Source organism: Scyliorhinus torazame, chromosome 7 (genome assembly GCF_047496885.1).
Source record: "Scyliorhinus torazame isolate Kashiwa2021f chromosome 7, sScyTor2.1, whole genome shotgun sequence".
NCBI classification, from domain to species: Eukaryota; Metazoa; Chordata; class Chondrichthyes; order Carcharhiniformes; family Scyliorhinidae; genus Scyliorhinus; species Scyliorhinus torazame.
In genome coordinates, this window is record NC_092713.1 from 111,657,751 (window position 1) to 111,683,922 (window position 26,172).

A 26,172-nucleotide genomic window follows, 5' to 3' on the forward strand; every position below is an offset into this window, starting at 1 on the left:
TGTTTCTCAAATTTCGCTGCCAAGATGCTGGTAAGCGTCTCGGCAGTTAGTGGAGTGGGCAGAGTTGCATCACCACCCTCCACCATTTTCTCCACCGAAGAGCCCGAGAAGTTTCTGAATCCGTCGATGAATTTGTTTTTTCAAATTCCTTTGCCTTTGTTCTTCTGGGCATTTCCCTTATATGGGCACCTTATACCTTCGATCAGCTGGGGATTTTAGGCAAAAGTACCCCCAAAAACTGGGTGAAAACAGCTAAAACGTCAGTACTCTGGCAGTAGCCACCTCGTGTGTGTCCTCCCTCTTCATACTACCACGGGAAGTCCCAGAGCAGATATGTTGATTGTAGTTACTATTTAAGGATAAAGTGTTATCTAATTTTCCCCATATTCCAGTGCCCAAATGATGAGCATATATCCCTCTATAGATGAGAGCAAATCTGAATCTAGCTTCTCTACAACTCAATGCCCTACGATTGTCTTGATTCCCACAGATGCTGCCACAGTTAGCTATCATTCTGAACACAGGTGAGCAGGAGGGTTTTGTGTGATACTCCACGCTATTGGTGGATTGTGTCAGTGTAGTGCAAGTCCAACACCCTTGCCTCTGAGTTCTAGATTGTGGATTCAAGTTCCACTTCAGAGACTACTAGGCTGACACTCCAATGTAGTACTGAGAAAGTATTACACTGTCGGAAGTGCTGTCTTTTGGATAAGACATTAAACCAAGGCCCCATCTGCTCTCTCAGTGGATTGTAAAAGATTTCATAGCTATAATGCAAAGAAAAAGGGGGAGTTATTCCAAGTGTCATGGCTAATATTTAATAATCCCTCCATCTCCATTACTAAATGGAGGTAGGTGAGCACTTTGGTGATAGTGACCACAATTCAATTACGTTTACTTTAGTGATGGAAAGGGATAGGTATATACCGCAGGGCAAGAGTTATATCTGGGGGAAAGGCAATTATGATGCGATGAGGCAAGACTTCGGATACATCGGATGGAGAGGAAAACTGCAGGGGATGGGCACAATGGAAATGTGGAGCTTGTTCAAGGAACAGCTACTGCGTGTCCTTGATAAGTATGTACCTGTCAGGCAGGGAGGAAGTGGTCGAGTGAGGGAACCGTGGTTTACTAAAGCAGTCGAAACACTTGTCAAGAGGAAGAAGGAGACTTATGTAAAGATGAGACATGAAGGTTCAGTTAGGGCGCTCGAGAGTTACAAGTTAGCTAGGAAGGACCTAAAGAGAGAGCTAAGAAGAGCCAGGAGGGGACATGAGAAGTCTTTGGCAGGTAGGATCAAGGATAACTCTAAAGCTTTCTATAGATATGTCAGGAATAAAAGAATGACTAGGGTAAGAGTAGGGCCAGTCAAGGACAGTAGAGGGAAGTTGTGCTTGGAGTCCGAGGAGATAGGAGAGGTGCTAAATGAATATTTTTCGTCCATATTCACACAGGAAAAAGACACTGTTGTCGAGGAGAATACTGAGATTCAGTCTACTAGACTAGAAGGGCTTGAGATTCATAAGGAGGCGGTGTTAGCAATTCTGGAAAGGGTGAAAATAGATGAGTCACCTGGGCCGGATGGGATTTATCCTAGGATTCTCTGGGAAGCTAGGGAGGAGATTGCTGAGCCTTTGGCCTTGATCTTTAAGTCATCTTTGTCTACAGGAATAGTGCCAGAAGACTGGAGGATAGCAAATGTTGTCCCCTTGTTCAAGAAGGGGAGTAGAGATAACCCCGGTAACTATAGACCAGTGAGCCTTACTTCTGTTGTGGGAAAAATCTTGGAAAGGTTTATAAGAGATGGGATGTATAATCATCTGGAAAGGAATAATTTGATTAGAGATAGTCAACACGGTTTTGTGAAGGGTAGGTCGTGCCTCACAAACCTTATAGAGTTCTTTGAGAAGGTGACCAAACAGGTGGATGAGGGTAAAGCAGTTGATGTGTATATGGATTTCAGTAAAGCGTTTGATAAGGTTCCCCACGGTAGGCTACTACAGAAAATACGGAGGCATGGGATTCAGCGTGATTTAGCAGTTTGGATCAGAGATTGGCTAGCTGGAAGAAGACAAAGGGTGGTGGTTGATGGGAAATGTTCAGACTGGAGTCCAGTTACTAGTGGTGTACCACAAGGATCTGTTTTGGGGCCACTGCTGTTTGTCATTTTTATAAATGACCTGGAGGAGGGCGTAGAAGGATGGGTGAGTAAATTTGCAGATGACACTAAAGTCGATGGAGTTGTGGACAGTGCGGAAGGATGTTACAAGTTACAGAGGGACATAGATAAGCTGCAGCGCTGGGCTGAGAGGTGGCAAATGGAGTTTAATGCAGAAAAGTGTGAGGTGATTCATTTTGGAAGGAATAACAGGAAGACTGGGCTAATGGTAAGATTCTTGGCAGTGTGGATGAGATCTCGGTGTCCATGTACATAGATCCCTGAAAGTTGCCACCCAGGTTGAGAGGGTTGTTAAGAAGGCGTACGGTGTGTTAGCTTTTATTGGTAGAGGGATTGAGTTTAGGAGCCATGAGGTCATGTTGCAGCTATACAACACTTTGGTGCGGCCGCATTTGGAGTATTGCGTGCAATTCTGGTCGTCGCATTATAGGAAGGATGTGGAAGCATTGGAAAGGGTGCAGAGGAGATTTACCAGAATGTTGCCTGGTATGGAGGGATGATCTTATGAGGAAAGGCTGAGGGACTTGAGGCTGTTTTCGTTAGAGAGAAGAAGGTTAAGAGGTGACTTAATTGAGGCATACAAGATGATCAGAGGATTGGATAGGGTGGACAGTGAGAGCCTTTTTCCTCGGATGGTGATGTCTAGCACGAGTGGACATACCTTTAAATTGAGGGGAGATAGATATAAGACGGACGTCAGAGGTAGGTTCTTTACTCCGAGAATAGTAAGGGCGTGGAATGCCCTGCCTGCAACAGTGGTGGACTCGCCAACACTAAGGACATTCAAATGGTCATTGGATAGACATATGGACAATAAGGGAATAGTGTAGATGGGCTTTAGAGTGGTTTCACAGGTTGGCGCAACATCGAGGGCCGAAGGGCCTGTACTGTGCTGTAATGTTCTATGTTCTAAATAACCTATCTGGTCATTATTGCTTGTGGGAGCTTTCAAAGCGGGCATGATTCCTACATTACAAATCACTTTGGGATGTCCTGAGGTCGTGGAAGATGCTATGCAAATGCCAGTCTTTTTTTATTTGGATGTAGCAACATAGTTAGATTATGGCACTGATTGACAAGTTGAGCTATACCACCCTGTTGCCTCATGGAGGTTGTAGCGTGGGGGAAATGGTGAGCAAAAATAAACAAATTGTCAATGTGACTACCAGTGGTTATTTCAATGTTGTTCTTTTCTTCTCCAGAGGAAAGTGGGGTTGTTATCAAAACCTTAGCCTCTCAGAAATCTGGAGTTGAAGATTCAGCCACTGCAGTGTATTCTGGGCATGGTAAGCATTCATTTAATTGAGTGAAATTCAGTGATAATGTAATACAGGCTTGAATCTCCATTATCTGTCAGAATGAAGGGACTGAGTAGATCATGGAAATCAGGAGATAATTGGCAGCTTTCAAACTTTGTTTTTGTACAGAAGACGCAGCAATATCCTAAGCACAGGAGTTTTTCCTTATTCTTTCATGGGATTTGAGTATTGATGGCAAAGTCAGTCTTTGTTGCCTATCCATTATTGCCCTTGAGAAGGTGTTGGTGAGCCACCTTTTTGAATGGCTGCAGTCCATCTGCTTTTGGTACGACTGCCATGCCAGATAAGCAGTGCCAGGCTTTTGACCCAATGACAGTGAAGACAGCGTTCTGATTCCAAGTTAGCATGGTGTGTGACTTGGAGAGGAACTTACAGGTAGTGGGGTTCCCATGTGTCTACTGCCCTTCCCCTTCTAGGTGGTAGAGATTGCAGGTTTAGACGATGCAGCCAGAGGTGGATTGGTGAATTAATGCAGTACATCTTGCATGCGGTACACACTGCTGCCACTGTGCGTTGGTGGTGGAGGGAGTGAACGTTTGTGGCGGTGAATAGAGTTCCAATCAAGCAGGTTATGGAGTGAGAACAAAATAGCAGAAATATATTACATAATTTTAAGAGTCAAATATGTTTACAGAATGGAAATAGGCCCTTTGGCCCCGCTTGTCCATGCCGCCCAGTTTCTATCACTAAGCTAGTCCCACTTGCCCACATTTGGCCCATATCCCTCTATACCCACCCTGCCCATGTAACTGTCTAACTGCTTTTTATTTATTTTTATTTTTTTAAATAAATTTAGAGTACCCAATTCATTATTGCCAATTAAGGGGCAATTTAATGTGGCCAATCCACCTACCCAGCACATCTTTTGGATTGTGGGGGCGAAACCCACGCAAACACGGGGAGAATGTGCAAACTCCACACGGACAATGACCCAGAGCCTGGATCGAACCTGGGACCTTGGTGCCTTGAGACAGCAGTGCTAACCACTGCGCCATCGTGCTGCCCTAACTGCTTTTTAAACAACAAAATTGTACCCACCTCTACCACTGCCTCTGGCAGCCTGGTCCAGATGCTCACCACCCTCTGTGTGAAGAAATTTCCCCTCTGGTCTCTTTTGTATCTCTCCCCTCTCACCTTAAACCTATGCCCTCTAGTTTTGACTCCTCTACCTTTGGGCAAAGAAGTTGACTATCTACCTTATCTATGCTCCTCATTATTTTATAGACCTCTAAGATCACCCCGAAGCCTCCTACACTCTAGGGGAAAAAGGTCCCAGCCTATCCAGCCTCTCCTTATAACTCAGACAATCAAGTCCTGGTAGCACCCTTGTAAATCTCTTTGCCACTCTTTCTAGTTTAACAATATCCTCCCTATAATAAGGTGACCAGAACTGAACAGTATTCCATGTGTGGTCTTACCAATGTCTTGTACAACTTCAACAAGACGCCCCAACTCCTGTAGTCAATATTCTGGCCAATAAAACCTAGCATGCTGAATGCCTTCTTCACCACCCTGCCCACCTGCAACTCCACCTTCAAGGAGCAATGAACCTGTACTCCTAGATCTCTTTGTTCTGTAACTCACCCCAATTCCCTACCATTAACTGAGTACAGCAAGAAGTCTTACAACATCAGGTTAAAGTCCAGCAGGTTTGTTTCGAATCACTAGCTTTCAGAGCGCAGCTCCTTCCTCACATTTCTTCAAGAAAATGACAAATCCCAATTCATCCAAGGCTGTGTCGGTACAAGTTCTGGCAGATAGTCAAGATAGCAGGTAACAGGAGTGTGGATAATGGCTTTTCCATCATACATAAGTGGACTCGCCAACACTAAGGGCATTCAAATGGTCATTGGATAGACATATGGACGATAAGGGAATAGCGTAGATGGGCTTTAGAGTGGTTTCACAGGTCGGCGCAACATCGAGAGCCGAAGGGCCTGTACTGTGCTGTAATGTTCTATGTTCTATAATATCAAAGACCTTTTCCGCTGCAAATGCAGCCAAGGTGCCCTCCCATTGGTGAATAATGAAATTCAATTTAACTCTACAAAGAGCTTTTAAAAATTATAGGAAAGAGTGAAAAAGACTGTCCAGGCCTCTGGCTTGTCCCAAAAGTTCAATTGTCCGTTTGTTGAAATATCTATTTAGTTCTACCTTGAAAACATAGCACCCTGTCTGCCTACCTGGGCAGCCCTTCCAGATGTTCTAAAATTCTCCATGTAATGTGATTAAATTTAAATTGGCAATGCACCTTCTGTCTTTTAAACCTTTGAGTCCTGCCCCCAAGTTCTATAGACTGTCACAATCTTGAAGATCATATTAAGGGTCAATTTCTCCACTGCCTCCAATATTTGGTTATTCTTATGTTTGTATTCGATTCTTGACTTACAAGGAAGTCAAAAGGTATGTAGGTAAACAAGGAAGGTATTAACCACAATCTGATCAACCATGATCTTATCAATGGCAGAGCAAGCTTAAGGGTCCAAATGGCCTACTCCTGCTGCTAATTATTATGTTTGTATGTTTATACAGGAGAAAAATACTGCTGCCAGACTTGCTGACTGTTTCCAGCATTTTCAATTTTCATGTTATATTTCCTTATTTTATTATGGTTTATCAGAATTGATCCCAGTAACCTAGATGTGATTACACCAGTGCAATGTGCAGACTTCTTTACATTGCTTGGTTCGGGTGTTGAAGGAAAGAAGTGCAGCAGTTGGGAAACCTGGAAGTATTTCCTGGAAATCCTGCTGCATTCACTGGAAGGTCCTGATTTTACAGTTTTTGGATTCTATTCACCTTCATTCAGCCACTGGCTTTCCTGAGGCCTGGGAGGTATTAAATATGAAGCACAGCCTCATTTAAATATTTAAGTCAGTGGGCCGCCTCTAGATTGCAGTTTAGTCACTGGGCCCCCAACTGAAGTCAAAGTTCCCATTTTGAAATTTTAGACCCCACCCATCTTGCAGGGGGTTTTCATTGTCCTCTATGTTTTGCACTCTAAACTTGCGATTTGGTTCCCTGTCCTTGACATCTTTGACTAATCTGTCCTGGGCTCCCTCCTATCCCTGACCTTCTATTTTGCTCCACCTCATCCACAATATAAAATCCATCACGATTCCACCTTTCTTCAGCTCGGAAGACGAGTCATATGGACTCAAAACATTAACTCTGTTTCTCTCTCCACAGATACTGCCAGGCGGGCTGAGTTTATCCAACATTTTCTGTTTTTGTTTCTAATTTGTGTTTATGTATTAAATTGTGTTTGTTAACACTGTAAATGCCTAGGGATGTTTTAATGCATTAAGTGCACAGTGCAGTTTATTACTGAGATTTACTAAAGCCCCAGGAAAAAACATCTTTTTTGTTGTAACCAGCTAGATATGCACATTTGGAGCCAATGCAACCATCATGAGCCTTGGAGACGTATAAAATTAGTATTTACCGTGTTTTGCCTGAGGTGATGAGTGTCAGAGCAACACCCCCCACCCCTCGCACCACAGATCGGCTCCAATCCTTCCTGTACCTCAAATCGGCCCAAACACCCCCCACCCCGTTGTATCGCAAAATCAATCCGAATCCCACCCCCCACCGGATCGCAATCCCCCCCCCCCTACTGCACAGAAGCCCCCCATCCAGGATTGCCTGGGTCCCCCCCCCCAACCCCCAGTACTACCCCCCCCCCACCACCCACCGGGAACCCTCTGTAACAGGGGGACTCCCCTCCCCAGGGATTTCTGTATTGGGTGGAGCCCCCACAGGAACCCCCTGCCTACAGGAACCCTTCCCCCACACACAGACACCCTTCCCACAACGACCTCCCCCCCCCCCCCCCCCTGCCCCCCCCGAAAAGAGACCCCTGTCTGGAAGCTAGAGAGCAGTCCAGACAGGGGCTGTGGGAAGCATTATAGCTCCAATATGTGCCTTGCAGCTCCACGTGTCCATTCCTTGAAGTTGAGCAGTTGTGCCGGTGTCTGGTTCCCACAGATCCACTGTCTGCAATCCATCCATGGCTTTTCAGTAATGGTTTCTGATTGACAACTCGTAAAAATCATCTGCCACCTTGATCCATTTGATCAATTGAGAGGTAGTGCAGTAAAATCACAGGTTTGAGTGGTTGGAATGGACTTAGTGCAACTTGCATCTCTTTGATGTGGGCAATGGTTGCAACCATTAGGATTTCACCACTTAGGCCAATGAAGCGTGAAGGGATATGAATGGATCAAAGTGGCAAGCTGTCAATCGCAAACCATTAAAGGCATGAATGGATTGCAGACAGTGAATCGGGGAACCAGGCACGTGCACAGCTGCTTACCGTTGAGAAATGGACGCAGGGAGCTGCAAGGTAAGTATTACAGCTATAATGCTCCCCACAGCCCCTGTCTGGCCTGACTCTGGCTTCCAGATAGGGGTCTCTTTTGTGGGATGGGGGTGCGTGTGGGTGGGGGGGTTCCTTTAGGCAGCGGATCCCTGGGGCTCCCCCCCCCGTTACAGGAATCCCCGTATTACAGAGGTCCCTGGGGTGAGTCCCCTTAAGAGTCCCCTTGGCGGGGGGGGGGGGGGGTCCTCCTATTACAGGGGTTCCTGGGTGGGGCGGATCAGATCACCCACATATTAGGGTGGGGCAGGATTCCCAGGCAATCCGAGGGTTGGGGGCTGATTTGCAGTGCAGGGTGGGGGTGGGATGGTGGCCTCGGAGGGTGTCTACCAATGTGGCCCTGGCATGGTGTACCTCATGATGGGGCAAGGGGCAACCATTGCCTTGTTGGCCCACCATGTGGTCCACCATGTCAGGGCCACAATTGTGAAGCCCACAAGTGATTCACACCCACGTGATTCCCGGCCACGAGGACCGTTCACACTGTTAGCGAGGGGTTGGAGCATGGTGTCGGGCGCCGACCCCAATTTTGCCCCGACGCCCGATTCTCTGTCCCATCGGGGAATGCATTCTGGATGTGCTGCTGCCGGAGAATCCCGCCCCAAAGCTTCAAGCCATGAAAATAAGATAGCAACGAATAAATGTTATAGGGAACTCGTGAGGATCTACAGAGAATGGTTAGAAAGTAATTAAAATGAATGGAATAGATGTATTTAAAGTGAAGCTAGTTAAGTACATGAGGCAGAAAGGAAATGAAGATATGCTTAAAAGGCAAGATGAAATTCGGCAGGAGGAGGCACATATGCAGCCTAAGTGACCCAGTTCTGTGGCCTAAATTCTGTCTAATACTATGTCACAAGCGTGAGGTAATGATTAAGCTATTATTATCTGAGAATGACACACAAGAAATGCTGTAGCATGTTCGGATTACCAAAACAAGCATAACATAAAGCATCCATGGATAACCTGTATTTTACATAGTAACAATATCAATTATGTCAACATATTTCAGGTTGATCACTTGAATTGGGATGGTCAATACAGTTTATTCTTTTGAATCAGGGAGACAATTATTCTCAAAGTTAATGGTTTGTTCAATTAATTTGCTCTGTGCACTGTATGGGGAATGAGCATGGTTTGGATCTGTGCTGCATATGCCAATGACCTACGAGCTATTCAATGAATGTTCCCAATTTCCACTTTGCCAGACAAACGAAAGGGGAATGATGTGTCTGGGAATGCAGCAAAACGTCAGAAAGGAGATATTCCCGTGGAGCATCCTCCCTTTTACTACAGCATCCATAGGCATAGTATTCGAGGAATGAACATCCCAAAGTAAGGCATTGCAGGTTCTTTCTCTTTCTGTCCATTTGCAAACTCTTCTGTTCTAAGGTTTCACCAGTCAGTTTGGTTCTAGCGGTTGCCGCCAATGTCTGCTAACCAGCTTTGCTGAATGTGTCAGGTTGGCCACAGTTCAGAGGTTAATGCAACTTTCTTTAATGAGGAATTTCTTGGAGTCTACTTGCATGGCTGTTCCCTCGACCTACTAAGTAATCTGAAATGATGTAATATTGTATTTGTAAGAAACATTGTCATCGTGGGTTTCTTTTTATTTAATTTTGAGCTGAAATCCATATTTATGCATCATTTAAGAACTAAGTACATGCACCCTTCAGTATTCAATATGCATCCATCTTGGGTCCAAGTTCTTCTATCAAATGACTACTATGTTGCTAACCTAAGACAAATGTTAATGCTGCTATGACTGCGTCCTTAATATATCCAATTGTGTTTTTCACTGATCAATGGGCCTTTTTTTTTTTAAAAAGAGAGAAAAGAAAATATGAGAATAAAATACCCTTTTAAAAGTACTCCGGCTCAAGTACAGCACTTCAATACATCTGTAAATAGTTTTTCTATTTCAGTGATACTTCTGTCACTACTGTTTCTTAGTAGCAATTTTAAGATTAGTGCTTAAACCGATTTGAGTCCACCACTCATGCAACTCTGAATCCAATCGTTTTTGTGCCTGTCCCACAGGGTCAGAATAGCTCTAACTAAATCATGAATTATTCATTCTGTCACAGTGCCCATGATGCATTATCCCTCCATGGTCTCTACAGTCAGTGACACAGTCAAACCATACCTTCGCCAAGCCATTTCTTCTTTGTCCATGGGCAGCATGGTAGAACAGTGGTTAGCATTGTTGCTTCACAGCTCCAGGATCCCAGGTTCGATTCCCGGCTTGGGTCACTGTCTGTGCGGTGCCTGCACATTCTTCCCGTGTCTGCATAGGTTTCCTCCGGGTGCTCCAGTTTCCTCCCACAAGTCCCAAAAGACGTGCTTGTTAAATGAATTGGGTATTCTAAATTCTCCCTCTGTGTACCCGAACAGGTGCCAGAAAGTGGCGACTAGGGGCTTTTCACAGTAACTTCAGTGTTAATGTAAGCCTACTTGTGACAATAAAGATTATTATAGGAATGGTCTTGCCTGATTCTAGTCTTATCAATATTTATAGCCAGAGCATCTATGGGCGGTGACTTATCTCACCCCGCCTCATCACATTTGAACTTGCATGTGATCTACCCCTGGTCCTTTCGCCTTCCTGATACCGCTGCTTGGCAACACCAGCTTTAGACATTAATTTAGCTTCCACAGGTACACCTATGGCATCCAGCTCTAATCTCTGTCGCCCATCTCAACCCCACTATCTGACTGCTTGTCAAACATGCAATCTTCGATAATTTCCTTCACCTAAATTTTAAGAAAACCAAACTGTTGGCCTTCAGGGAAGGAAATCTGTCATCTTTACCTGATCTGACTCCAGACCCACAGCAATGTAGTTGACCCTTACCCACACTCTGAAATGATCTAGCGAACCACTCAGTTGAAAAGGAATAGAACCAGTCGGTCCACTTGGTGTTGACCCAAGTACGTGAAATTACAACAGGACGCCCTGAAAAGTCTTACTTACGAACATAGAATCCCTACAGTGCAAAGGAGGCCATTTGCCCCATCAAGTCTGCACCCACTCTCCGATAGAACACCCTAACCTAGGCCCATTCCCTCCATCCACTATCCCCATAACCCCACCCAATCTTTGGACACTAAGGGCAATTTTAGCATTGTCAATCCACCTAACCTGCACATCTTTGGACTGTGATAGGAAACGGAGCACTCGGCAGAAACCCACGCAGACATGGGGCGAACGTGCAAACTCCACATAGTTACCCAAGGTCAGAATCAAACCCGGGTCCCAGCCACTGTGAGGCAACAGTGCTGACCACTGTGTCACGTGCAGGGCTTATGACAAAATTGGAAGAGCTGACCCACAGACTATTCAAGCAACAGCCTGCCATAGCCATACTCTGAGTCATATCTTACAGACAATGTGCCAGACACCTTAGTCACCATCCCAGGACATGTCCTGTCCCTCGAGCAGGGCAGATCCACCAGGGTGCCAGCAAAATGGTATGCAGTCAAGAGGGTGTTGCTCTGGGAGTCCCTATGAAGTCTTATGGCATCAGGCCAAATGTGGGTAGGGAATCCTTTTACTGATTATCACATATCCCCACCACCTATACCCCTCTAAACTGATGAATGAGTAATCCTCCATGTTGAAAACCATTTGGAAATTGGTAGTAAGGGCACAGAGTATACTGTGGGGTACTAGAATACCCATCACCTAGAGTGGCCTTGTCACACCACGACTGATCAAGCAGTCCGGGCCCTGAAGGTCAAAGCTGTGAGACTGGATCTGCAATAAGATGGAAAAACCTACTTGACCTAATCCTCACCAATCCACCTGTCACAGATGCATCTCCCTATGAGAATATTGGTAAAAGAGACCATTACACAGTTCTTATGGGGGTGAAATCCCATCTTCACACTGAGATAATAATGTTGTGGAGCAGAAGCAGCTGAGGCCTTCAAAATTGATGGGCATTTGTTCAATTCAAGACTCCATGCATTGATCTATACTTTGTAGATGGCTGTGGTGTCATTGCCCAGTCTGGACCGGATATACAAGTTGCTCTCAATCTCTTCAATTCTGCCTACAAATTCTGTCCTTGAAAGTTGCCAAAACTCATATTATTCAAGACCCGATCAGCCAAATATTCCACCTCCCATATGTGTGGAAGGAAAGACTCTGGAATATGTTGCGCATACCTTGGCAGATACCTCTCTCAAAAGGCCACGATTGATGAGAAAATTTAATACCATTGGACACTGTATATGGATGGCCAAAAAGATGGCCTGAATAGACATCATCCTTGAATCAAGCATCAGCTGATGATGACAACATGTCACTGCCACCATACTAAATGGAGTAGAAAAAAGGACTAAAATCTGACATCAGTGGCTAGAGCAATACCCAAGACAAAAGAAGATGGTTGTGGTTGTTGGAGATCACTCATATCAGCCCAGGACATTGCTGCATGTGTTCCTCAGGGTATTATCCTTGGCTGAGCCATCTTCAGCAGTTTCATCAATCACCATGCCTCCATCATAAGACCAGACGTGGACATGCTTGCTGATTGCATAGTAATCAGTACCATTTGTGTCGCCTCTGATATTAAAGCAGGCCATGTCCATATGCAGCAAGACCAGGGCATCATTCAGGCTTGGGCTGATAAATTACAAGTAATATTCAAACCTTATTAGTACCAGGCAATCACCACCTTCAGTAATAAAATCTAACCATCTCCCCTTGACATTCATTGGCAATGAATCCGCTTACATCAACACCCTGGGGATTACTGTTGACCAGAAACCTATGTGGACCAGTCACAAATACTGTGGCTACAAGAACAAGTCAGAGGGTGGCAATTCTGCAATGAGTAACTCGCCTCCTATCTCCCCAGAGCCAACTACTGGGTATAAATCAGGAGCGTGATTGCAGCTGAAAACAATACTCAAAACTCAACTCCTTCAAAGACAAAGCAACTGACTTGATTGGCACCCCATCCATCGCCTTAAATGTTCACTCCCTCCATAACCAGCACCCAGTGACAGCAGTGTGTACCATATGCAAGGTGCACTACAGAAACTTATCTTAACTGCACCTTCCAAACTCTCAACTTTTGAGACCTAGAAGGCCAAGAACAGCAATTCTCCTGGAAATATCGCCATTTGCAAGTTTCCTCCAAGTCATACATCGTCCTGACTTGGAACTGTATCGTCATTCCTTCAATGTTTCTAGGTCAAAATCCTGGAACTCTGTCCCTCACAGTTCTGTAGGTGTACGTACACCACGTAGACTGCAGTGGTTCAAAATGACAGCTCACCACCACCTTCTCGAGGGCAATTAGAGATGGGCAAAAAATGCTGGCCATGCCAGCGCTGCTCACATCCCAGGAAAGAATGAAACAAAAATGCCTTAGCCACAAACTAGATACTCTTACCACTGAATCCATCCTTCATCTTGGCCACCATCATGGTTTGAGCCAGACTGTTTGCAGTCATGGCATCATGTTTGACCACAAACTGAATTTCTAACCCTATATCTGTCTACTTCCACCTCCATTGCACCTCTCTACCCCTTTCTCAGCCCATCTGCCTCTGAAAACCTGAGCCATGCCTTTGTCAACTCCAGCCTCAATTATTATAACACCGCAATGGATAACTGACCACCCACCAGCTTTGTAAATTTCAGCTTATCCAATATTGCTGTCCGTGATGTGTCCTGCACCTTGGCCCGTTCTCCAATCACACCAGTCCTCACTGACCTACGGTGGATTCCAGTCACCCAACCCCAAATTTAAAACCCCTATCCTTTCATTTTCCTCCATAGTCTCCTTCCCAGTTAATCTCTAACCAAGCAGCACAGTTGCGCAGTGGGTTAGCCCTGCTGCCTCACGGCGCCGAAGTCCCAGGTTCGATCCTGGCTCTGGGCCACTGTCCGTGTGGAGTTTGCACATTCTCCCCGTGTTTGCGTGGGTTTCGCCCCCACAACCCAAAGATGTGCAGGCTAGGTGGATTGGCCTCGCTAAATTACCCCTTAATTAGAAAAAATGAATTGAGTACTCTTTAAAAAAAAATTTAAATCTCTAACCAATCCTCATACTCACAATTGACATTCCTCTGATTCATGGCTCTCTCCTCAGCTACCTAATTCTCCCTGTGGAATTCTCTCAAATTTCTCTGCCTGTCGACCTTGCATTTCTCCTACAAAACCCTCCTTAAAATCCACTTGTTAGACCAAGCCCCTTGATCTCTCCCTTATCCCAGTTCCATTTTCAGGTTGGAACCTCTGTAAAGCAGCTTCCTCTGTTCGGTGCAAGTTACCATTAACATCAAACCCTTTGTTATATTAGCTTAACTTGGATTTAACATTTTCATGTTTAATAAATTCAAAACTTCCTGGCACATGTTTTAGCTAAGTGCAAGTGAAGGGAAAATATTAGCTGCCAAATTGGTTACATGAAAAAAATTACATTTATTTAGCTCCTTATCCTATCTCAACATGTTTCATACAGTGCATTACTTTGGGATGCAATCACTTGTTATGTCAGCCATTATGTCTTCCTACAAAAATGACAATGAACAGTTGCAAGGGTATTTTCATCTTGGATAATTGTAAGAAGAAAGACGTTGAGAAGTATCTTGTAGGTACCATGGATTTTGTTTAAGTATCTGCCTGATATAATTAATCAAACGATTGTCATAATTAGCTAAGAAATTTGAACAGTGAAGACAACCGAGTAAATCTCAAACCATATCTTATCTTGAGCGTATGTATAAATGTGTCTATCTTCTCCTTTTGTCTAGTTACGTGATTATAAAGTATTTAGCACAATGGGTTTTCCAGCGATAGGAAGAGAAAATACTGAAAATACACAGCAAGACAATCAGACTTTGAACAAGAAAATTAGGTTCACAAAATGAAATGTGATTCCCTCCAGTTCTGTTGAAGAATTCCAGCTGAAACCTTAACTTGTCTATTTGACATGCTGATCACCCATTTGTGCATTCGTAGCAATTTTTGATTTTAATTGAAGGGAAGTCCAGCATTCTCAATTTTCCAGAGTACTACTTGGTCTGCAACACATGGGCATCACTTTTAATTGAGGTTGTCAAGAGAGGCTAAAAGAGCTAGGACTCTACACTTTAGAGAAGCGTGGACTCCAGAGATTTGATTGAGGCTAATGTCACGATGTTGATTGAGGATTATGCCATGATGAAGGGAATGAGTCGTGTTGGCATTGATAGTTTGTTTCAATTAAATAGGAAGACCGGGATCATGACTTTAAGTTGTGAAGTCCGATCTAGATGTTCGAAGGTAGTTCCTTTCTCAGAGAACAGTGGACCTCTGAAACAGACTGTCAGCTCATGTGGTGCACACTGATTCACTGAATTCCTTCAAGCAATAGCTGCACCAGTTCCTGACTGGGGTGGAGATCCCTTTACAAAAGACTGAAATTTGGACCAGGTCCCTGGGCTAGTTTTGATAGCCTAAGTGGATCAGAGAGGCATTTCACAGACTTCTTTTTCCCCCCAAATTGGCCCAAGTTTTATCTTTTTCCAGAAGTCCCATGTGGTTCTGGGTAGAATGGGTTGCGTGCATGTTGCGACACACAATTGTGTGGGATGGACCAGTAGAACTTTTCCTATTCACCATTGTTCATATGTCTTTGAGTTAAAGGTTATGCATAATGTTTCACAGCTGGGGGCCAGAGGATTGGAAGTTGTCAGTTGGCGAAGCAGAGGAAATCAACATGTTCCTTATCCATGAGTAATAGGGGCAGCATGGTGGCGCAGTGGGTTAGCACTGCGGCCTCATGGCTTCTGACCAGCAATGTTTATTCCTCAATCAATATCACAATGCAGATTTTCAAGTCATTATCACGTTGGTATTTGTGGAATCAGTGACTACTTCAAAAGTAATTCAATGCTTCAGGGCCTCGAGTGAAAGATGTTATATAAATGCGAGTTAGGGCAGCACGGTGGCGTAGTGGTTAGCATTGCTGCCTCACGGCACCAAGGTCCCAAGTTTGATCCCGGCTCTGGGTCACTGTCTGTGTGGAGTTTGCACATTCTCCCCGTGTTTGCGTGGGTTTCGCCCCACAACCCAAAAATGTCCAAGCTTGGTGGATTGGCCACGCTAAATTGTCACTTAATTGGAAAAAATGAATTGGGTACTCTAAATTTATGGGGGGGAAAAATCCATGAGTAATACATTTGCAGTGATTTGACTTTTCTCCAGCACAACAGGAATGCTTCATGAAGGAGCCATCTGTTCCAGGCAGCACTGTCCCCATTTGGATTTCCATGTGCTGAATGTGATCCATGGCTAAGTGCAAGTATAGAACCTACTGCCAAGATTCTGTCAATACTGCTTTGAAACGTGCTGCTGGAATATTGTAAGCACACACTAGCAATGACTCACATCTATTTTCAAACATTCTTCCCTCCCCGGGACTGCACGTGGACTCCACACTCACTTCCTCATAGCAGTGGGGAGATCATCAGGACCTGATGTGATGGGGAGGGATGCAGTAATGACATCAGCCTACAGTCAACCACCATGAAAGTTAGTCATTTTAGAATATTGAATGGACTCGTTCTTTGAAGAACAAACTCCATATGATTAGAGCATTTGATGCTGTGACTAACCCTTTCCACTATTTCTTTGTTTCATCCTGCATGTGCTGAATTCCAGTTTTACTAAAATAAGCTGATTTTCTAGCTTCAGCCTTTGGCACCTGGGACAATACTTTTCTCAGCTGCCAAGCAATGATCAGAAACAGTCCTTGAGATTTCAGCAATAAAGTTGCTGATGTGTGAGAAGCGGTTTTATTGCTGTCATATTATCCTACACACCTAAAACAAAAATAACATTCCACCTTCTGTTTTTCATAATTATTTTAAAAGTTTCCTTTATTTTCTCTCTAATATGCTCATTCTTTCTATTGTAGCATTTTTTTAAAGTCAGAACCATTTTAATTATCTTTTTGTGCCACAGCCCATACATAGGTGCCAGCAACTTCCAAAAAGAATTGATTGAAAATGATCTGTTACTTTGTCACTTTGAATTTATCCAGAGATTAATCTTATGATTTAATAATTAATAGGTTTGCCATATTTTTACATATTAAACTGAGACGGTCTACAATGGGATTAGTTCCCATATTGGAAGGGAAGCTGATTGTGCTTGGTTTAAGTAATTGGTTTACAACATGTTGCTGATTTTCTCCTTGGTTCAATTGCTCTGTTTTATTACCTTTGCTCTCGAGTCGCCAGGTATCTTTATGATACCACCACAAGGTTCAAGTCCAAGTAATGATCAATAACCCAATACACCGATGAGTAAGATTTAAATCAAAGCACATTTATTATACACAGTAATCGCTACTCATGCACAAATTCTACGTCTAAGCTACTTCTACAACTATACTTCTAGGCCTATACTTAACTTTGGACTGGCCCACCAGGTCAGGGGAACAAATGGCCTTTCGTTCGGGTTCTGAGTCTGCGGGATTTGAAGTTGGTACAGATATGATAGGTGAGGACCTTGAGATGATTGTAATCATTAAGGAGGCTGTATTGGGCAAGCTAATGGGGCTAAAGGTAGACAAGTCTCCTGGCCCTGATGGGATGCATCCCAGAGTGTTAAAAGAGATGGCTAGGGAAATTGTAAACGCACTAGTGATAATTTATCAAAATTCACTAGACTCTGGGGTGGTCCCAGAGGATTGGAAAGTAGCAAACGTGACACCGCTGTTTAAAAAAGGAGGTCGGCAGAAAGTGGGTAATTATAGGCCGGTAAGCCTAACTTCGGTTGTAGGGAAAATGCTGGAATCTATCATTAAGGAGGAAATAGCGGGGCACCTGGCGGGAAATTGTCCCATTGGGCAGACGCAGCATGCGTTCACAAAGGGTAGGTCGTGTCTGACTAATTTTGTAGAATTTTGAGGACGTTACCAGTGCAGTAGATAACGGGGAGCCAATGGATGTGGTATATCTGGATTTCCAGAAAGCTTTTGACAAGGTGCCACACAAAAGGTTGCTGCATTAACTAAAGATGCATGGCATTGAGGGTAAAGTGGTAGCATGGGTAGAGGATTGGTTAACTAACAGAAAGCAGAGAGTGGGGATAAATGGGTGTTTCTCTGGTTGGCAACCTGTAACTAGTGGGGTCCCTCAAGGATCAAAGAACAAAGAAATGTACAGCACAGGAACAGGCCCTTCGGCCCTCCAAGCCCGTGCCGACCATACTGCCCGACTAAACTACAATCTTCTACACTTCCTGGGTCCGTATCCTTCTATTCCCATCCTATTCATATATTTGTCAAGATGCCCCTTAAATGTCCCTATCGTCCCTGCTTCCACTACCTCCTCCGGTAGTGAGTTCCAGGCACCCACTACCCTCTGCGTAAAAAACTTGCCTCGTACATCTACTCTAAACTTTGCCCCTCTCACCTTAAACCTATGCCCCCTAGTAATTGACCCCTCTACCCTGGGGAAAAGCCTCTGACTATCCACTCTGTCTATGCCCCTCATAATTTTGTATACCTCTATCAGGTCGCCCCTCAACCTCCTTCGTTCCAGTGAGAACAAACCGAGTTTATTCAATCGCTCCTCATAGCTTATGCCCTCCATACCAGGCAACATTCTGGTAAATCTCTTCTGCACCCTCTCTAAAGCCTCCACATCCTTCTGGTAGTGTGGCGACCAGAATTGAACACTATACTCCAAGTGTGGCCTAACTAAGGTTCTATACAGCTGCAACATGACTTGCCAATTCTTATACTCAATGCCCCGGCCAATGAAGGCAAGCATGCCGTATGCCTTCTTGACTACCTTCTCCACCTGTGTAGCCCCTTTCAGTGATCTGTGGACCTGTACTCCTAGATCTCTTTGACTTTCAATACTCTTGAGGGTTCTACCATTCACTGTATATTCCCTACCTGCATTAGCCCTTCCAAAATGCATTACCTCACATTTGTCCAGGTTAAACTCCATCTGCCATCTCTCCGCCCAAGTCTCCAGACAATCTAAATCCTGCTGTATCCTCAGACAGTCCTCATCGCTATCCGCAATTCCACCAACCTTTGTGTCGTCTGCAAACTTACTCATCAGACCAGTTACATTTTCCTCCAAATCATTTATATATACTACAAAGAGCAAAGGTCCCAGCACTGATCCCTGTGGAACACCACTGGTCACAGCCCTCCAATTAGAAAAGCATCCCTCCATTGCTACCCTCTGCCTTCTATGGCCTAGCCAGTTCTGTATCCACCTTGCCAGTTCACCCCTGATCCCGTGTGACTTCACCTTTTGTACTAGTCTACCATGAGGGACCTTGTCAAAGGCCTTACTGAAGTCCATATAGACAACATCTACTGCCCTACCTGCATCAATCATCTTAGTGACCTCCTCGAAAAACTCTATCAAGTTAGTGAGACACGACCTCCCCTTCACAAAACCGTGCTGCCTCTCACTAATACGTCCATTTGCTTCCAAATAGGAGTAGATCCTGTCTCGAAGAATTCTCTCCAGTAATTTCCCTACCACTGAAGTAAGGCTCACCGGCCTGTAGTTCCCGGGATTATCCCTGCCACCCTTCTTAAACAGAGGAACAACATTGGCTATTCTCCAGTCCTCCGGGACATCCCCTGAAGACAGCGAGGATCCAAAGATTTCTGTCAAGGCCTCAGCAATTTCCTCTCCAGCCTCCTTCAGTATTCTGGGGTAGATCCCATCCGGCCCTGGGGACTTATCTACCTTAATATTTTTTAAGACACCCAACACCTCGTCTTTTTGGATCACAATGTGACCCAGGCTATCTACACCCCCTTCTCCAGACTCAACATCTACCAATTCCTTCTCTTTGGTGAATACTGATGCAAAGTATTCATTTAGTACCTCGCCCATTTCCTCTGGCTCCACACATAGATTCCCTTGCCTATCCTTCAGTGGGCCAACCCTTTCCCTGGCTACCCTCTTGCTTTTTATGTACGTGTAAAAAGCCTTGGGATTTTCCTTAACCCTATTTGCCAATGACTTTTCATGACCCCTTCTAGCCCTCCTGACTCCTTGCTTAAGTTCCTTCCTACTTTCCTTATATGCCACACAGGCTTCATCTGTTCCCAGCCTTTTAGCCCTGACAAATGCCTCCTTTTTCTTTTTGACGAGGCCTACAATATCACTCGTCATCCAAGGTTCCCGAAAATTGCCGTATTTATCTTTCTTCCTCACAGGAACATGCCTGTCCTGTATTCCTTTCAACTGACACTTGAAAGCCTCCCACATGTCAGATGTTGATTTGCCCTCAAACATCCGCCCCCAATCTATGTTCTTCAGTTCCCGCCTAATATTGTTATAATTAGCCTTCCCCCAATTTAGCACATTCATCCTCGGACCACTCTTATCCTTGTCCACCAGTACTTTAAAACTTACTGAATTGTGGTCACTGTTACCGAAATGCTCCCCTACTGAAACATCTACCACCTGGCCGGGCTCATTCCCCAATACCAGGTCCAGTACCGCCCCTTCCCTAGTTGGACTGTTTACATATTGTTTTAAGAAGCCCTCCTGGATGCTCCTTACAAACTCTGCCCCGTCTAAGCCCCTGGCACTAAGTGAGTCCCAGTCAATATTGGGGAAGTTGAAGTCTCCCATCACCACAACCCTGTTGTTTTTACTCTTTTCCAAAATCTGTCTACCTATCTGCTCCTCTATCTCCCGCTGGCTGTTGGGAGGCCTGTAGTATACCCCCAACATTGTGACTGCACCCTTCTTATTCCTGATCTCTACCCATATAGCCTCACTGCCCTCTGAGGTGTCCTCTCGCTGTATAGCTGTGATACTCTCCCGAACAAGTAGCGCAACTCCGCCTCCCCTTTTACATCCCCCTCTATCCCGCCTGAAACATCTAAATCCTGGAACGTTTAGCTGCCAATCCTGCCCTTCCCTCAACCAGGTCTCTGTAATGGCAACAACATCATAGTTCCAAGTAGTAATCCAAGCTCTAAGTTCATCTGCCTTACCCGTAATGCTCCTTGCATTAAAACATATGCACTTCAGGCCACCAGACCCGCTGTGTTCAGCAACATCAGTGTTGGGCCCTCAATTGTTCACAATTTACATAGATGATTTGGAGTTGGGGACCAAGTGCAATGTGTCAAAGTTTGCAGACGACGCCAAGATGAGTGGTAAAGCAAAAAGTGCAGAGGATACCGGAAGTCTGCAGAAGGATTTGGATAGGCTAGGGTCTGGCAGATGGAATTCAATGTTGCCAAGTGTGAGGCTATCCATTTTGGGAGGAATAACAGCAGAATGGATTATTATTTAAACGGTAAGATGTTAAAACATGCTGCTGTGCAGAGGGACCTGGGTGTGCTGGTGCACGAGTCGCAAAAAGTTGGTGTGCAGGTGCAACAGGTGATTAAGAAGGCTAATCGAGTTTTGTCTTTCATTGCTAGAGGGATGGAGTTCAAGACTAGGGAGGTTATGCTGCAATTGTATAGGGTGTTGGTGAGGCCACATCTGGAGTATTGTGTTCAGTTTTGGTCTCCTTACCTGAGAAAGGACATATTGGCACTGGAGGGAGTGCAGAGGAGATTCACTAGGTTGATCCCAGAGTTGAGGGGATTAGATTATGACGAGAGGTTGAGTAGACTGGGACTGTACTCATTGGAGTTTAGAAGGATGCGGGGGGATCTTATTGAAACATATAAAATTATGAAGGGAATAGATAGGATAGATGCGGGCAGGTTGTTTCCACTGGTCGGGGAAAGCAGAACTAGGGGGCATAGCCTCAAAATAAGGGGAAGTAGATTTAGGACGGAGTGTAGGAGGAACTTCTTCACTCAAAGGGTTGTGAATCTCTGGAAGTACTTGCCCAGTGAAGCAGTTGAGGCTCCTTCTTTAAATGTTTTTAAGAAAAAGATAGATACCTTTCTTAAGAATAAAGGGATTCGGGGATATGGTGTACGGACCGGAGAGTGGAGCTGAGTCCACAAAGATCAGCCATGATTTCATTAAATGGCGGAGCAGGCTCGAGGGGCCAGATGGCCTACTCCTGTTCCTAGTTCTTATGTTCTTATGGTAGTTAGGAGCGCCTATCTCGTAGCGAGCGTTGAGTTAAGACTTACGGGTTTCGGTGATCACTGGAGTCACTTCACCGGTCATGGTCAATGTTGGTTCGTGTTGCTGGGTGACCCGGGCAGGAGGAAGAGATGAAGAAGAGTGCGATTTGAACTTTGGGCTCAACTCTTATAGTCCCCAGGGGCTTCCCGCCTCTCGGGGCGGACCCTGTACCGGGTCCCAAGTGATTGGACTTTGTCCCAATCGCTTGGTTCGATTTTCTCCAATACTGGAGCGGTTCCCTGATCGATGGGCGGTCTTGAGGTGCTCGTTCACCTCCTTTGTGTTGGCTCCTGCTGGCGCCGAGGAGTCTGGCTTTGCTTTGTGTGTCCAAAATGTTACTTGTTCCCGGGGATTGCTCATCAGTATGCAGATGGCTGCTACTTTGTTATGCTGATGGCCGCTGGTATCGATGTTGGCTGGCCTTTGCAGAGGTAAATACACAGCAAACCTGCAGCTGCTGGTTTCTGTCTTGTTGGCTGACTTTCCCATCAGCCTTTGCCGTTCGCCATTTTAAATCGGGAGTTGGCCAATTTAGGTGGCTACAAACACAACTTTGAGCGCTGAATGTGTATGTGAAAATCTCCAAAATGAGAATGAAAGGAGATGTAAAATCTCCTTAACAACATGACCATAAAAAGTTACATGCCTGTCACACAAGCTCATTCAGAAACTAAATGCACCATGTGATTAAACACCACCAAAGAAATAACTGAAGAACCTGGAAATATTATGACTTTGCAAGTTAGAAAAATGGTCTTCTGATCACCTGGTAACCAAACTGTAGGTCGTCCTTGAACCATCTTGACTTCTCCCAGTCTTTTAAATTTGGTGCACCCCTATACTAATAAGAGGAATGGGGCAAATACCTTGGAAGTAATCTAGGCTAGTTTATAATGTTGGACCACAGAACAAATCTCAAATGCTCCCAGCAGAGCTAAATTGAGTTTGAAATATTTCACTCAATCCAAACCTACTGTACTGGAAGTCAGAAGCATACCTCATCAATGGATGTTTGCCCACCAGTGTCACTGCTTAAGGTTGGTTCAGCTCCAAGTTTCCGCACAAAACAAATGATGGATTCTTCTACTTGCCCGAATTTAGCAATGTTTTCTGACTGGCCCGTTTGAATTAATCAGAATAAAGATGAGCTATGATTTTTGCCCCCTCTGTTTCTTGCACTAAGCCAGAACAAAATTACTGTCAAAGGTTAGTTAAAAAGGAAATAAAATACTTTGGCCAACAAAGTTGTCAGAACTAGAGAGAGAGTTTTGAACACTCCTGAAAGTCTTGGGATAGTTTGCTATAACATAGAGGGAGTTTGCTAGGAGTCGTAGTTTATTGCTTAGTGAAAAGCCCAGCCAGTTCTTGTATCTGTACTTAGCATTTAAAACATCATTATTATTTATTACAAAGGCAAAGTATGTTCCATGATACAAAACTACTGTACCACAAGTGTTTCTTCACACTGTGCTTTCAGTCATATTGTGCCTCCTTGGAAATTGGCAAACACAATTTTGTTATCATTTTGTTATGCAGTTCGTGTTAGAAATCTTAATCTTAAATAGCCCCTATATGATGTTTGAAAAAGATTTTCATTGTACATGAGTTTTCTCACCAACTGCCAGATATCTGATTCTATTCCCTACCCACTTCCTGAAATGTGTCTCATTCAAATTCGAGAGTAGTAGGTCATTTTGATAAAATGATCACTAGCGAGGGGAGTTTAAAAGCTGATGCCGTTGTACATACATAAATGTTTTATGCACTTTCAAGGGGCACAAACAACAATCATTGTGATTTAAATTGTACATTTTTTTACGCCCTTAAACTTGTTACAGAGCCAAGAAATCATGAGAAAGGCATATTCTGAAGTTTGAAAAACTGTGGGTATTGAGCAGCACTTTTATCATTCCAAATGCCTTTTTCTTAAGCTGTAATGGTGATATTTCGATGTAATGTTTTGCATTTTTGCAATTGCTTCCTGGAGTCTACATTTCTTCAACAACCATCGCCTCTTGTATATCTGTACAAACTATTTTGTTTCTACAGGATCAACAAATTTCTACCCTATCTCACGCAAGCTGGATTTCGAGTCGGCCGTACCCATTTTGACCCAACAGGGATCCGCACGGATGCCACACTGGCACAACTGAAAGCCATCCTCATGAAGTACAGTGTGCCAACACACACTGATAGTCAGCCTGGAGTTCACGGTCATGCTTCAACTGAGCCAATTTCAGAACATGTGCAAGATTCCATTCCGGAGCTACTTGAAGTCGATCAGCCCACTGAAGAAGTGAAACCTGAGTCAGGATAAATCAAGTATAATCTTGCATGAACCAAATTGACTTTTGTACACCTCCTTTGCGATACGATTTGTAGCTTATCACAAGATTGCTACATCACTGAAGAGCCAATGCTGGTGGTTCATACATCACTGTGCATAATACTCTGTAAAATTTATTTTAAGATTGATTTTAGCCTTTGTATAAAAGAGCCTATGGTATATTGTTCATCGGTCATGCACAGGCATTGTCCACGATTTGCCTTGATGCTGTTGAATATTAAATATTAAAGAATGTTTTCACTTCATTTATTTGACTTAATTGCTTCTGGAAATACAGTAGTTAGGAACATGTTCACTTATGTCATACTTTTTTTTCTTATTTTTATTAGTAATCATTCTAAACGACATACAAACACAAAAAATAAAATTCCACCTGGAACTTGAAACTGCACTGCCTGTTAGTGTGAGCCCCACCATAGGGAATTTGTTTTATGTTCGGAACATCTAGTGTGTTAAACAAAAAGGAAGTCAGCTGAAACTGTAACCTGGAAATATTTTTTCCCCTTGCCTGTTGTATTTGAAAGTTCGCTGAAAAGCAGAATTTTGGTTCAGCATCTATCTTAGAAACTTTCACATTGAGAGTTTGTTTCAAATTGCAATAGCTGGAGGAATATATTTGTGCATTGAGTATCATTTTGGCACCGAGTGCAGGTGTTCTTTAATTTTGATAGGTACATGGTGAATGAGATGCCAAAGTTCGGGTTGCTGCCCCAGTTGAACTAAGTAAAGTTTGGGAAACTGAACCAGTGGATCATTAACAGGTGCAGGTGAGAACTTACTGCTGAGAATTCATGTTCTGTATATGTTTGTGTTGTGCATTTCTTATGTGATGCAGTGAATTAAATGCCAGTTCTGGACTAAAGCATCTATTTCTCCTCCTGCTCTTGTAAGATCGTAAGCATGGTACTTTGTGATCATTCTAATTTTGTGTGTCCAAATATTTAGGGTTTCAGCACACTGCATTGTTGGCTGCCATGGCGAACAGTCAGTTTCAAGGCAGTCTTGCCGTACAGTGTGTTAGAATGAAATGCATGGCATCATGCAGGTGCATTCAGTCACTTGTGACTCCACCTCATCAGTGTTGGAAGGCATAGGGCAGAGGTCAAGTGCTTTTTTAAATGATGGAGAATTTTTTCCAACTTGCTTCAACCCTTTGTCTCATACTAGTTGTTTAAGGTGTACCAGCAAACGTTTAGGAAGAGTTGGTAAGCATTTCAAAAGACAGGAGAAGAATAAACATTTTTATCCTCAAAGAGAAATGTGCATATGATTTAGCCATCTCCCTAAAGCAGTATTTGAAAGTCACTATCACTAGCCTTATAATTCTTGCTGTGGCTTTTAAATTATCAGCCCCCAAGTAGTATACCATATCCAGCAATAAAAAAACACAAAGAAAAACTGCACCTGAAGCAAAAACAGAAACAAACAAAAATGCTACATGTCAGTCTGCATTTGTGGAAAGAATAGGTTACATGAGCATTTCCAATTTGAACAGCAAGTCAAAGCTTTTCCACCATCAGGAATACCCTCCACTTGTCTGGTGAATGAAACCCCAACAATACTCAAAAAGCTTAACACCATCCAGGACAAAGCAGCCTGTTTGATTGGCACCCCATCCACCACCTTAAGCATTCATCCCTCCACCATCATTGTACTGTAGCAGCAGTGTGTACCATCTACCAAATGCACTGCAGCAACTCACCCTGGCTCCTTTGACAGCAACTTCTAAACCTGCAATTTCTACCACCTAGAAGGATAAGGGCAGCAGATGCATGGGAACAATTCCAAGTTCTCCTCCAAGCTACACGCCATCCTAATTTGGAAATATATCACTGCTCTTTCACTGTCGTTGGGT

At 44.0% G+C, this 26,172-nt stretch overlaps 1 protein-coding gene across 5 annotated transcripts in view; it reads left to right on the forward strand.

Annotated features, from left to right (window-relative positions):
- trmt1l (tRNA methyltransferase 1-like) overlaps nucleotides 1-24,562 on the forward strand; it is a 146,749-nt gene extending 122,187 nt beyond the window's left edge. For 3 of the 5 annotated variants that reach the window (XM_072511264.1, XM_072511260.1, XM_072511261.1), the window contains 3 exons: nucleotides 3,382-3,465; nucleotides 9,085-9,211; nucleotides 24,020-24,562. In XM_072511264.1, coding sequence (XP_072367365.1) covers nucleotides 3,382-3,465; nucleotides 9,085-9,211; nucleotides 24,020-24,287 — 479 coding nt within the window. In that variant the 3' untranslated portion in view covers nucleotides 24,288-24,562. The remainder of the gene's footprint in view (nucleotides 1-3,381; nucleotides 3,466-9,084; nucleotides 9,212-24,019) is intronic. The other 2 variants (XM_072511262.1, XM_072511263.1) reach the window with 2 other exon arrangements.
- Nucleotides 24,563-26,172: the final 1,610 nt, after the last annotated feature.